Below are 13,873 nucleotides of genomic sequence, written 5' to 3'. Positions count from 1 at the left end.
GTAAACATGACTGTACCCCTGGCTCTCTTATCATCAGCATTATGAGATAGTAACTAAATAGTAACGCACAGCCACTTGGAAAAGTAACTGTAATTAGATTACTGGCTTGTAAAAAGTAAGTAAATTAGATGACTATTTACTGAAAAAGTAATCAGATTAGAGTAACTAGTTACTGGCATCACTGCTTGTAAAGCTAATTACACTAATAATTACACTGTAGGGGGTGTAGTGGGGATGTAGTCTGTTGCTGCTAGATAGTGCTAGTTAGTATCTTAGTAACATAATCCTACCGGTGCAGGACCGCCCGTCCTGTTGTAGTACGGAGCCTTCTGGACACACGCAGACGTAACCATTTTCAGTGGCAAGACAGCCGGGGCCACACTTGGTCATATTTCCTTCACACGCTATGATCTCTGTGGAGATAAAGACAAAAGGTGACTATACTATCTCCAGATGCTATTGGAAATGCTGTGATGTAATGAAATGAACTGAAATCAATTGAATTGAGCTGCTGTAAACACAAGAAGCAAATCAAAGTTTGAGTCAAGGACAAGCAACATGACTGATGGTATACGCTACAGTCATTAAATCTTGTGTTGAGAACATTATACTGTAGTTCAACAGCTCTCTCTCTCTATGGCACTCAACCTAACTTGTCACTAGACCAACTCAAACGTCTCTTTCACTGGATCAAAGTGATGTTGTCACATGACGTCATATGATGTTCAAAAATATTCCCGGTCTATTGTCGGCCGGTGCGGGCCCTAAACAGGTAGTATATCTCGGGAGTCGGACAAAGCCAGATGGTCGCAGGGACAACAAGCTTCTTAACCCTTGCTCCGGTCAGTCAGGCCTAATCCTAATCCCATCCAAACGGGTGAAAGTGTGGTGAGAATGCAGTGAGACTCCGGTGTAATGTAATGTTTGTCCAGAATGGCACATACTGTACCTGACATTATACAACAGGTAGTTCCAACTAAGTAATTTGATTGGACAAGAGGCTTCCATGAGGATTCCACGAGTGCTGGTTTTCAGTGTAGCATCACTGGGACTTTTAGGCCTATTGTATCACTCTGCTGCACAGGTTTTCTATTAATAACCATTAATTAGGCAATGGTCCAAGTTCAAGAGCACAGTTGGTGGAACTATTTGGTGCCAGAGCTAAATAAATGATTAAATAAACAAACTAATTATAATCTGTTGTTGCTTATTATTGTTAACTAATAAATGGTGATTGTAGAACTGTTGTATGAAAGCAATATCACACTGAAGGTTGTGCTGTTGTACTGAATATCAGTACGGCTGTGATTATCTTTGGTACTCGGTCTGTGGCACCTACGACCGACTCACAGCCATGCTGATATTCAGGATGACAGCACTCCCTCTGGTGTGATATTGCTTGTGTGAAATCTTGGTGCCTACTGTGAACATTGATTGATTGAATATTGAAGCACTGGTGTAAAATATAAATGAGGAATCCTAGTTTCTATTCATACATTCTATTTAGCGTTTTGATCATCTGAGACAAACACAAACAATTATTATTGTATTTGTATACAACATCATTAATGCTATGAAAGATGGGATAATATATGTTTTCAAAATAGTTATGCTGAGCAGTGATTTATTTTCTTTATTTATTAATGTATTTATTTCTTTATTTGCTAAATGGCAGCCTCTTCCACACTGATTGTCTTGGAGCACACATGTGTAATGTTCTATACCTCCTTGGCGAAGGATGTCTGTTAACCAGCTTAGTAGGACAAAGCTGCTGACTAAATATGTCCCCTATTACAAATATCACGTGATCTAATCTAACTGTCCTGTTTGATTTGAATGAAGAGATTAGAACACAGCAATATGTTCACTTGCTTAAACTGTTAAAGAGATAGTTTGGGATATATAATATAGGACCTATATATTTATTTGTATTATTATTATTTTTTACCAATTTAGTTAATAAAGAGAAATGCACATATGTATCCATAAAGAATATATAATAATAATAATAATAATAATAATAATAATAATAATAATAATAATAATAATAATAATAATAATAATAATAATAATAATAATAATAATAACAACAACAACAACAACAACAACAACAACAACAACAACAACAACAACAACAACAACAACAACAACAACAACAACAACAACAACAACAACAACAACAACAACAACAACAACAACAACAACAACAACAATAATAATAATAATAATAATAATAATAATAATAATAATAATAATAATAATAATAATAATAATAATAATAATAATAATAATAATAATAATTATTATTATTATTATTATTATTATAGCAGTGGTATACAGTGACAATATACTGTATATGTTGATACCAATGCTGTAAAATCTATTTGTTAGCTGGACCACAATATATCATATCATAGCCTATTGAATCTAATAATATCTCCGCAAAATGTGTGACATCACCAAGCACTGAATTGTTATAAGAAAGGCCAGAGCTTACATCGCTACTAACTATCATGTGACTTCCCTCTTTGCATCTATTTTACGCAACCTTTCCCTCTCAACTTCTCCCAGACATGTGGTTTGACCCACATAACCTAACAGGGAATTGACACCTAGGTCTAGTCTGTCTGGTCTCCAGTTTTATTGGAACTGTGGGGTCACAGTACTGTCTGGGGGACAAACAGCATCTTCCAGAGCAGCTAAAGCAGAAAGGAACTACAGCATATAGCCCATGAAGAAGTAAAAAGTGCATGTGTGTTTCACAGGATGTAATCACACAAAATGATGCATGTCTTGGTTGAAACGATTCCCCCCAAATTCCCCAACTTAAAACATATATTTGGAAAACACCCCATAAGGACATAGTCATAGCAAGTGTCCATCTTTGCAGTTAAACTGGAATTTGGATGTTTTGATAGTTTTGCTGTTGTTAAACCAAATCTCCATTAACTTCAATTCATCAAGTATTTTGGATTCTTTGTTCACCATGGAGACATGCGAGAAGAAAACTACTCTCAGGGTGAGTAATTGATATACAAATTATCATTTTTGGGTGAAATGCTGCTTTAATTTCATATGGTGTGGGTGTGGCACTGGCCGTGAGGCGTGAGCCATCTAGAACAGGGTTTGTCTGTATGTCTGTCTGTATCTCTGTCTGTCCCCACAAAAGTAGACCAATCACAGCTCACGCTGCTACGTGCATACACACAGCAAACCACAAGGTACAGTAGCATGTTAGCTAGTGATGGTAACATTAGCAATGTGTTAGCCAAGCTAACATTACGCAACTTTAGCAACATACATGAACCTAGTTAACGTTATCAATGCTAGCAACATACGAAGCTAACATTATGCACTGTTAGTCAAGCTAACATTATCGACCTCTAGCCAAGCTAACATAGCAATATTAGCAACACTATCCATACAGATTTTTACAGGGAAGTGACTTACGTTTTTCATACAGTCATAATGCAATTCTTAAGTCAAAAAACTGAATAGGTTGATTAAACTACATTATATAGGTGCTTTAGATGATTTTCTGTTATAGTCCAGTAGCCTACCTTGGCAGGTTTTTCTGTCTGGAAGCAGAGCATAACCTTTGGGGCAGGTGCAGAAGTACGAACCCGGGATGTTCTCACAACCCAAGGAGCAGCCATGGTTCCACAAAGCACACTCATTGATATCTATGGTGCACACAAAACATTTAGGTATTTTTTTTTAATTTAGGTTAATTTGGTAATAGCTATTACACAGACATTATTCAAGAAGTGTTTACTGTAAATGTATTAACTTAATGTGCACTATAAAATATCAGATTATTCAAACATTAGGATTTTCCAGGCTCTCCCAAATTCATGAATATTGATACAGAAAAGGGTAAACTACAGTTGAGCTTGAAGCTATAATCTGTAATGCCGTCAAACAGCGACATCTAGGCAAAAGAGCCCCACTTGGTATTGTGCTTTGTTTACGTTTTGGTCGTTGGAGTTTAGTAACACTAGTTATTGTACTGTGAATTTCTCCAGACCCCTCTTGGTGTGGCCAGCAGTATCAACCCCTCCCTACTGTAGATACCCACTGAAATCCAACCCACACATCGGACAACAACAAAAACTGTAAACAAAGCGCAGTACCACATTGTCATCTTTTGCTTTTTGCTTTCCCGAGGTGTCGTGGGCCTAACTTGACGAAACAGCAGTGAAGGGAGGTGCCCACTTGATAACCCTGGTGAAATGCTGGCTCTCGCTGCCTATCTATCTACACATCGGGTTGTGGTGGCCATTGGGGGCCATGTGGTAGGGTATGTAGTAGCGGCATTGCCAATACCTCAAGCTCACCTTTTAACCATTTCCTCGTGCACCCACACCATACAGTAGATGTTTGGCAAGGGGATTGGGTTTCTTCATTGAGTGCTTATCCTTATCATTAGGGCACAAGTATCTTGTGTTTTATTACAAATTTCATAGAGGTCGCTGTTTGACGACGTTACAGATTCTACCTTTAATACAAGTTTCTTACCTTCACAATGATTGCCAAGCCTGCTGAGCACAAAGCCTTCACCACACTGGCAGACCCCCTGCTCAGCTGGACTGGAGCACACATTTACACAGTCACCTGTCTGTTGGTCACAACCTGCATGGAAAAGTTAACAGTTAACATTTGACTAGTAACATGATGTATGAGAATCGTGATTCAAAAGGCAGCCAGATGGTAACTCTTACTTCATATACAGTATAGAGCTATTATAGGATTTTGCTGGGATCGGTCTGGCTATTTCATACCATTTAATACCCAAAGATCCTAAATATATTTACTATGCCAACATGAAAAGGTAAAGAAAAACATGATTGTATATTACCATACAATTATTATATTATTATTAAAAAAAAAAACATTATTATTTTATATATCAGAGAATCTGAATTATTGTCACATCCCCATTCAGTTACAGCATAGAGGAGTTAAAGTATTTGTTCTTGCATGGCTCCTCTGCATAGCAGAGCAGCATCTACACAAGTAGCCTACTACAAAAAAGAGGCAATAAAACATGTAAATATGAAAAGATTTGCAGCATAGCCATGATAAAAAAATAAAAGAAAATCATTAATTTACAATACAATAGTCACAATGTAGTAATCACAGTGTGGGTGTGGTGGGTGCAAAGTGGCAGTAGAATCAGTAGCTCTGGCTCCTTTAACAAACACTGTGTCGGTGTAGTGCAGGGACGTGCACAGGACTTTAGAGGGGCAGGTGCTCAAAGGCTGAAAAGGGCACTGGGCTGGGCCTGTGTGCGTGCAAAGCAAGTGTGCGAAGAGCGCAAGCCCGATTTTTGGGGGGCTTTTTTGGGCGGGGGGCCCCCTTTTTATGCTTTTTGGGGGGTTTTGGTGATCAAATATTGATTATTGAACTATAATAATCAGTGCAGGAGCTCACTTATCCTTGAAAGACACTTTTATCACTGACTTACAAGGCCCATACATCTCCATAGTATATGCGCAACGGTGAAAGAAAAAAAAGGTGACTTTTTTATGAGGCACAAAAGGGCAGGTGCTCGAGCACCCTTTGGGCTCTATGTGCGCACGTGCCTGGTGTAGTGTGTGCAAATCAGTAGCAGAGGCAGAGATAAAATAGCACTGTATTACTCCATTCACAGGCCAGTAGCCGTGATTGTGATTGTGATTCTGAGGTAGTTTAAGAACAAGAGATACTGTGACTGTATCAAAAAGGGATATTGTGACATTTTAAAATGTATTCAGTGATTCTTAATCAAGCACCAGCATACTGAGAATGAATACATTTCCTAGTATCCTTTTAAAGCAAGATATTGTGAACTCTCTAACCTGGAAGCACTGGCACAGAGTCTTCTATTGGCTGGTTGAGGGGATGTACCACCTTGACATCAACGGGGGGTTTTGTCATTCGTTTTGTATTGACGTTCTCTGCATTTCCACCTGTGTACTTGGTGACTTGTCTTATAGCCCGTGATGTGACATCGGTGTAATACATATTCTCCCGAAAGACTGAGATCCCCAGAGGCTGAAACCTGACACAGTAGGAAGAAATCATAAATCATAAAGACTGATATCCCAGAGACTGAAACCTGACACAGTAGGAATAAATCATAAATCATAAAGCCTGAGATCCCCAGAGACTGAAACCTGACACAGTAGGAAGAAATCATAAATCATGAGTGAGATCCCCAAATACTATAATACTACTATAATTATACAACAACAACAACAACAACAACAACAACAACAACAACAACAATATTTTGATCATCTCAGGGTAAAGTGAAAATAAACAAGTTTGTCACACAACAGAATTTCTTTGTTATTAACCACCCTGTCAGAATGATTAAACACTTTAATAACTAGTATAATAACCCAGCTAAAAAAATTATAATCTGGCTGCTCAGACCATAGCTGTGTCTCAATTCAGGAGCTGTTTTCATCTAAGGATGCATTCTACAAAGCCATGTACTTTGTAGTCTGCCATGGCCAAACCGAGCGACGTTAATACGACGAGAAGAAGAGACTGGGGTTGACACATGCCCAGATGAAACCAGGAATTTGTAGCAAATTGGAGCAAGTTGGAGCATATGTGGATAAACTGACCACATATTGGGAATCTAAATGGTTACATTGTCGCCTGAAGAAATATTAAAACTTAAATGTTAAATATTAAAACAGCTTTCAGCCTTCTGCCATCGCTGCCGGTTGGTGTGAAATGCATTCTGGGATACTTGGCTGTCCCAAAGGATCCGCCCATTGGATTTTCCAAATTTCTGCATTTCTTGAATGCATTTGAAGGAGCCTTCGGAATGGGACAGCCTTTGTCTGATCACGCTTGATTGACAGCTGCTTTTCAGCTCAAGTGCCATTAAATCTTTCCATTCAATCACTAAAACGTTTTGCTATAAACTATCAAAACTTCTAAATGGATCCTACCTCCTGCTAGCAGCTCATGCTCTCAGCCTGACCTGCCCTGTTGCCTTGGATTCTCATTTCGCGCTCTGCCCTCCGCCTGACCTCGTGTGCTCAATTGTTCCCTGGACTCTCATCGTCTCTTCCAAACCCAGCTTGGATTATTTTTCATTCATTGTACTCTCCTTGTCTCTTCCAAACCAGCATGTATTATTTTTTTGTTTGCTCATCATTTTTACATGATACACCCTTGTTGGGTTTTCAGTTTATTGACTTCTGTGTTCTGTAAGACCATGGCATTACATTATTTGGTGAGAAAGCTTGACTAGCTAGGTTAGACCACCAAAATCTGTTTTTATGCCACTAGTTGTTTTAGCATTTTCCATTCACATACATGAAACAGTTAGCTTTGTTATGCTACACTTTTGAGCATACTGTACTTATCTGCTCCAGGAGATCCATGCTAATGCTAACACTCTTGTTTGTATAATATAGTGTTAGGGGTTATGCAAGGATGGCTCCAGTGTTGAGCCATGATTTCAGGCCTGCGCAAAAAATGCTCAACACGGGGTGCCCAAGTGGCGAACCACGTAACATGCTGCGTCGTGGCACGGCTGACCCGGGTTCGATTCCTGGACCACATTTAGAAAAATGGTTTAACTCCACAATTCAGCACTATTATAGTTTAGCCTTTTCACTTGTTTTCTGCCACTATTTTCTAACATGTATCATGTGTTTAGGAGCTAGTCTTACTGGACTTTAAGACTTGATATTTCTTAAAGTTAATGCTAATCGCATCTTAATGGAAAACGTAAAGGGCCATGTTTTCTATGCACACCATTTCACATGCAATGTTTATCTCAGGTAAATGTATGGGCATGGTAATAGTAGAAGACATAAATACAGGCAATAAAATTATAGTACAGTAGAAAAGTAAAAAATAGGCAGTGTAAACAATATAGTTATTTTACAGTGAATATGTTGTACAGGTTTGAACTTTTTAGGAACTTGCATCAAAATAAATCTTAAGACTGTAGAAAAAATCTTTTTGGCGAATAAATAGGAGCGATGAAATGAAAGAGTATGTACTGTATTATGGCGGGAATGTCCCTTTAATACAAATGGTGCGGTTTGTTTGTGGAAATCATGATTTTTATTATTATTTTTTTATTATCTTTTCCCCCCTTCTTTTTCCGTTTTTCTCCCATCCCAATGTTAGTCGTTATGCCAATTCCCAATCCCCTTCCTGGTCGTTGCGCACTCTACCCCCTACCGTCGGTCCGGGAGGGCGGAGACTATCACATGCTTCCTCCGACACATGTGTACCCAGCCCACCACTTCTTTTCACCTGGCAGTGACTCTCACTGGGAGAGTGTAACGTGTGGAAGGTCACACTACCTCTCCTAGATCCTTCCCTTGCTGTGCAGGCGCCCCGACCGAACTGTAGGAGTCGCTGTTTACAATGACCAGGACCCACCCTCGCCGGGTTTCCCACCGGCTAACACTGCCAATTGTGTTAGTATGGACGGTCGGCCAACCCGGAAGCACCACAGCTGGATTCGATCCCACTGTCTCTGTGGTGGTAGACAGACGCTTAGTCCGCTGCACTACCCGGCCGCCCGAAATCATGATTTTTGACGACACATGCTTGTTAGGCTACTCACCGAAATGGATGCTCTGTGACGATGATGACATTCCCATTGTAATCACAGGAGCCAATGGCGCTTTCTCCCTCCAGGCCAAACTGAACCCAGAACACTCTCTTGTCCTTCCAGTCAACAGACAGCGTTTTCAGCTTCTCTGGGATCTTTAGCACTGTGGTTGTCATCTGCCCCGACACATCCGACCGCTGGATGCTGGGGGTTATCCCGTCAGACAGCCAGAACAGAAACCTGGGGAAATAGACCTAACAGTTATGTTGAGAATGTGCCTTAAAACGAGTGATATGTGGAAGAATTAGGCCGAGAAATAGCAAGGGGAACCTTGTAGGTAACCGTGATTCATACCAATTCTGGTAAAGTGCCACAATGACATAAAACGGCTGGCATCACCTAGACTGGTCAAAATGGCTACCTTTGTGTCCTACTCGCGGGTTAGTGGTATGTGAACGTCAGTCAGTCATATTGCACCTATGTGCTTGAAGGAGGGAGACATGGCATTTATAGTAACACACAAACAAGATGGCAGGGAACTGCCAAGATGCCTTGGAATACTTTTCTTTCATGCGACTGCTCTTTCCATACAACCGCTCGAGCTTGACGAACGTACTGTACCTCTCACTTGGGTCAACTGTGATACAGCTTGGTTGAGTCAACTGCTTCAAAAGAGTCCTCTCGTTTTTCCCGTCTACATCCATTCGCTTGATAGTTCCCTTTTCGTCACTTGTCCAGTAGACTTTGTTCTGAATCCAGTCGACAGCAAGGCCTGAGATTCCTTTCTCAGATGAGTACAGTTTCTGGAGAGGGTGTTCAAATGATAAGTGATTACTTACCCCATACACCAAAAACAACATTCTCAAGGGGCACTTCACAGAAAAACAACGCAGATTTATTTTGCACATAATCTCACACATCCCAAGGCTCTAAACCGTTTTGCACAGTTTTGTGCAATTACAGCTCAATGAAATGATGTAGATGAAAAAATAGATATACAAATTGCATTAAGGATTGCTATTTTTTTCCTGAAGCATTAACTTTTACGGAAGCATTATTTCTCTGGAATGCCATACTGATGATGCCATAGTAATACTGTAAAGAAACGTTGATATCTCACATGCAACATTCTCCCATCTCTGGCTGGAATGCTAAATTAACACAATAATTTTAGCATGAAAATACACATTTCTGAACAATGACCAACACATTAAAATTGAGAGGCTTGCATGTTATTGACTGAACACAACATTCTTCACTCAGAATTCTGTATGACAATACTGTAGATGATGTATGACAATACTACAGATGTATGACAATACTGTAGATGATGTATGACATTACTGATGTATATGATGTGTGACTATACTGTAAATGATGTATGACATTACTGTAGATGTATGACTATACAGTAGATTATGTATGGCTTTTCTGTAGATGATGTGTGACTATACCGGATGATGTATGACATTTCTGTAGATGATGTGTGACTATACTGTAGATGATGTATGACATTACTGTAGATTATGTGTGACTATACTATAGACGTATGGTCACCTGTCTCTGTGTTCCCGCCAAGGATGCTTTGTAGATGACACCAGTATTTTTGTCAGCCCAGTAAATTCTCCCCTCTTTGTAATGGAAGTCAAGCAGAATAGAGCTTCCGACTCCAGCCACGATCCTTCTTTGGTGTCTCCCATCCAGATCCATGCGGTGAATGGCCTTACCATGACCAAAGATCAGGTAGGGCTCTGGACCTTTCCAAAAGGAACATGTATTTCATATCCCATGTTAATCCCACAAATTCCACTCATTCATGTCCTTGAAAGAACATGTTTGATCTCAAAATATGTTAATAACAGTTTCTGTATGAGTATTAAAGTAGGCATGCAATTCTATGGGCACTTCTACCTGTTCCACTCTGGTTGAATTATCCCCTGTTGGACAGAAAGCTCAGATTATACGTGATTTTAAACAGATACGTAATTTTGGGTTGATCAACAATTATCGTCCTTTTGCAGGCACCAACCACACTGTTTGCTTTCTCAGTTTTTTACATCGCTTCCCAGTTTAGCCACTGAATGGAATAGCTGCCCTCTGCTGCTTTGTGCCGCACTGGACTGATTATTGCTTAGAAACCTATTCACGGCGGTAATGGGGTTAAGTTCAAGGCGGTCTCAGCTGCTTTTGAGCTAAACGGTTGTCTCTTAGCAACACAGAGCTCTCGCACTATCCTTTCACATGGTGGAAATCCTTACATGTGAATGAAGGTAGTATACCAGGGGCAGGGCAGAGTTGTATGATCTTCATATGACCTTTTGCATAGGGTACACTATAATATGGTAGAAATTGTACAAAACTCAATGTAACTGGATCACAATGTATTTTTTGGTTCGTTTGTAACTTTTTGTATTTTACACCCGGGGGGATTAAAGTTTGGTTCAACTTTCTACTAACATCTAAGGGAAACATAAAATGCCCCCCCCCCCCCCCCTGCAATATGTCCACTGTGTATATAGAAAAATCAGCTCAATCAATGACTCTGCTCAGACAAGCTGAGTTGAAGGATCATAAAATAATGGATCCGTGGTTGGTTCTTTCTTGAACATATGGCTAATCTGCTCTGATATGTTAATAAACCATCTCAAAACTCTGTCATGTGCAACCATGGCCACTGCTCACCAGTTCTGTGGAATGAATAGAACAATGAGACAATGACCTAGACCAGACAAGACAAGGGACTCACTGGCCTGTATTGAGACTCCAAGATGTTGCTGCTAAGTTGCTAGGACACACTGTGATTCATTATTGGTTGACAAGTCCAGAAGGTGGCCATTTGGGATTTTAAACCAGTAAACCTACCCAATTTTGGTTAGTAATACAATTTGACGTTGCCTCAACAAGTCCCTCCTATCCACGGCTAGGCACATATGATAAAAAAAAAAAGTTTATCAAACAGCCAACCACTTCGAAATTAGTTCTGGGGAGTAAATCACAGTTTTGGCTGGGAAAGATGGGAAGAATAAACTTGGATACTTGGACCATGCTGAATTATTGTCATCTTCCACTGCTCATGCATCGTCTATTTTGTGCTTTGTATATCAAGTGATTATCTGACAGCTTAAGGGGTCGAAGGTCAGTCTGGCTGGCATCAGAGTACCTTGATTCAGTCAGAGGGGATGTCATGGATTCTCAGACATAAGCCTACAATGATATCTATGTACAGTCGCTTCTGAACCAAGACACAGGGCTCACCCTCGTGGTGATCAACACCCACACAAGACCAGACCAGCTTGGCTGTGTGCATATCACACTGTCTGGTCAGCCAAGCTCCTTGTGTGACGCATTGGAAAAACTGCCTGTGACCGTCCTCTTCCCCCACGCTGTCTTTCCTAGGGATGGAGGCATTCCTTGTGTGAGAGACACTGTTATACCAAAATAGTGGCTGATACACTTAGTTTGATATATAGTAATGATGAGGTTACCTGATGTAGTAGTGTATACACCCTTGTGGCATATCACTTCACGCATGTGCATACAATAAAAAAAAAAAAAAAAGATGGGGCTTATATACATAATGTTTTTGGTTCATTTGTAACTATAACAGTGTATTCTCTATGAGAATGTGAGAACCAACAACTTTTTACATCATTTCCTGTTTGTTCATTTAGAGGGCTACTGTACATGGCAAAAGTTAAAATTGTATTAAATTAAATAAATAAAAAGAAATTATAATAATAATAAAAAATACAAATAAAAAATAACAATTAAACAAAGAATAAATTGTCAACCAAGCATTATCTTAATCCAATTTCATGAACTGCATCATCAAACGCAGGCATTGCGTTAAAGGCATCACAAAGGTGTTCAGTGTTTTCACTCTTACTTCTGATATACACTCTCAGTGACAGGGCCGCACAGCACACCAAGTGAACGGGACAGGTATCCAACAGAACTCACCCCCACAGCTGCCATTGCTGCCCACAGCCGACGGGTACCCGTGCCAGCATGCCCTGGCAGAGGCCAAGGCTCCGGCGCTTTGCACCATGAAATAGACCAGCGCTGCCGTGACCGTCGCAACCAACATAATCCTGCGCTCCGTCTCTGTCCGGGGAGCCACACTTCTTCACTTGTTCTCAGGCATTCCGACTGTGAGCACGGGCACATGAGAGAGTTCCCCAGACCTCGGCGACGCTCGCCGACCGACTGTTGGCATCGCTCCCCCAAGGCCCCGGTCGAGAGAGAGAGAGAGAGAGAGAGAGAAGGGAGGTTTACATCCCACAAGGAGGCATGAGGACCAAGGCAAAGATCAACCGAAAAAAGGTGCCGGGCGTAAAGCGGAGGGTAGCAATGTCGCAAGTGCCGCTTTTCAGTCCCAAAACGGTGTGTGTGGGACCCTGTGTGCTCTTCACTTTGGACCCCAGGTTGCCTGGCTGTTTTGGAAGCAAAGTATGAAATTCCTGACACCCCCGTGGTAAATTTTACACATCCCCAGGTCGACTCTGGAGAAGTATTTTCTCTGAGCAGCAGTCAATGTCCCGAGCAGAATGTTGAAAATGCAAGTAATGAGGCTGGGCCACAGAAAAGTCTCGGAAAGAATATCAGCCTCACTCCACCCCCTGACCCGTGTCCTTTGTGTGTGTGTGTGTGTGTGTGTGTGTGTGTGTGTGTGTGTGTGTGTGTGTGTGTGTGTGTGTGTGTGTGTGTGTGTGTGTGTGTGTGTGTGTGTGTGTGTGTGTGTGTGTGTGTGTGTGTGTGTGTGTGTGTGTGTGTGTGTGTGTGTGTGTGTGTGTGTGTGTGTGTGTGTGAGTGAGAGACAGAGAGAGACACACACACACACACAGACAGGAGAGAGAGAGAAAGAGACATAGAGCGTCAGATGGCTTGTAGTCAATATCATCTGTTTTGTGGTAAATTCTCTCTATACCCAGAGAAATAGATAGAACCTTTGGCACCTCTGTATTCAAAAACACATATCATAGATACTAACCCCCCCCCCCCTCTATCTCTCTCTCTCTCTCTCTCTCTCTCTCTCTCTCTCTCTCTCTCTCTCTCTCTCTCTCTCTCTCTCTCTCTCTCTCTCTCTCTCTCTCTCTCTCTCTCTCTCTCTCTCTCTCTCTCTCTCTCTCTCTCTCTCTCATACACACACACACACACACACACACACACACTTCTCTCCCTCTTTCTCACACACACGCACGCACGCACACACACACACACACACACGCACGCACGCACGCACGCACGCACACACACACACACACACACACACACACACACACACACACACACACA

At 41.0% G+C, this 13,873-nt stretch overlaps 1 protein-coding gene across 1 annotated transcript in view; it reads right to left on the bottom strand.

Moving 5' to 3' along the window:
• Positions 1-12,665, bottom strand: part of egf (epidermal growth factor) — a gene marked incomplete at both ends in the record, with an annotated part of 53,986 nt that extends 41,321 nt beyond the window's left edge. The window contains 8 exons of the mRNA XM_084332015.1: positions 291-413; positions 3,561-3,683; positions 4,519-4,632; positions 5,841-6,043; positions 8,591-8,818; positions 9,200-9,381; positions 10,136-10,335; positions 12,539-12,665. Of these exons, the coding sequence (XP_084188141.1) occupies positions 291-413; positions 3,561-3,683; positions 4,519-4,632; positions 5,841-6,043; positions 8,591-8,818; positions 9,200-9,381; positions 10,136-10,335; positions 12,539-12,665 (1,300 nt within the window). The remainder of the gene's footprint in view (positions 1-290; positions 414-3,560; positions 3,684-4,518; positions 4,633-5,840; positions 6,044-8,590; positions 8,819-9,199; positions 9,382-10,135; positions 10,336-12,538) is intronic.
• Positions 12,666-13,873: the final 1,208 nt, after the last annotated feature.

The sequence above is a fragment of the Notolepis coatsorum genome, assembly GCF_963971535.1.
Source record: "Notolepis coatsorum genome assembly, chromosome: 16".
In the NCBI taxonomy this organism is placed as follows: Eukaryota; Metazoa; Chordata; class Actinopteri; order Aulopiformes; family Paralepididae; genus Notolepis; species Notolepis coatsorum.
The sequence above is the reverse complement of the archived record's forward strand: the minus strand, read 5'-3'. Positions and strand labels throughout refer to the sequence as shown.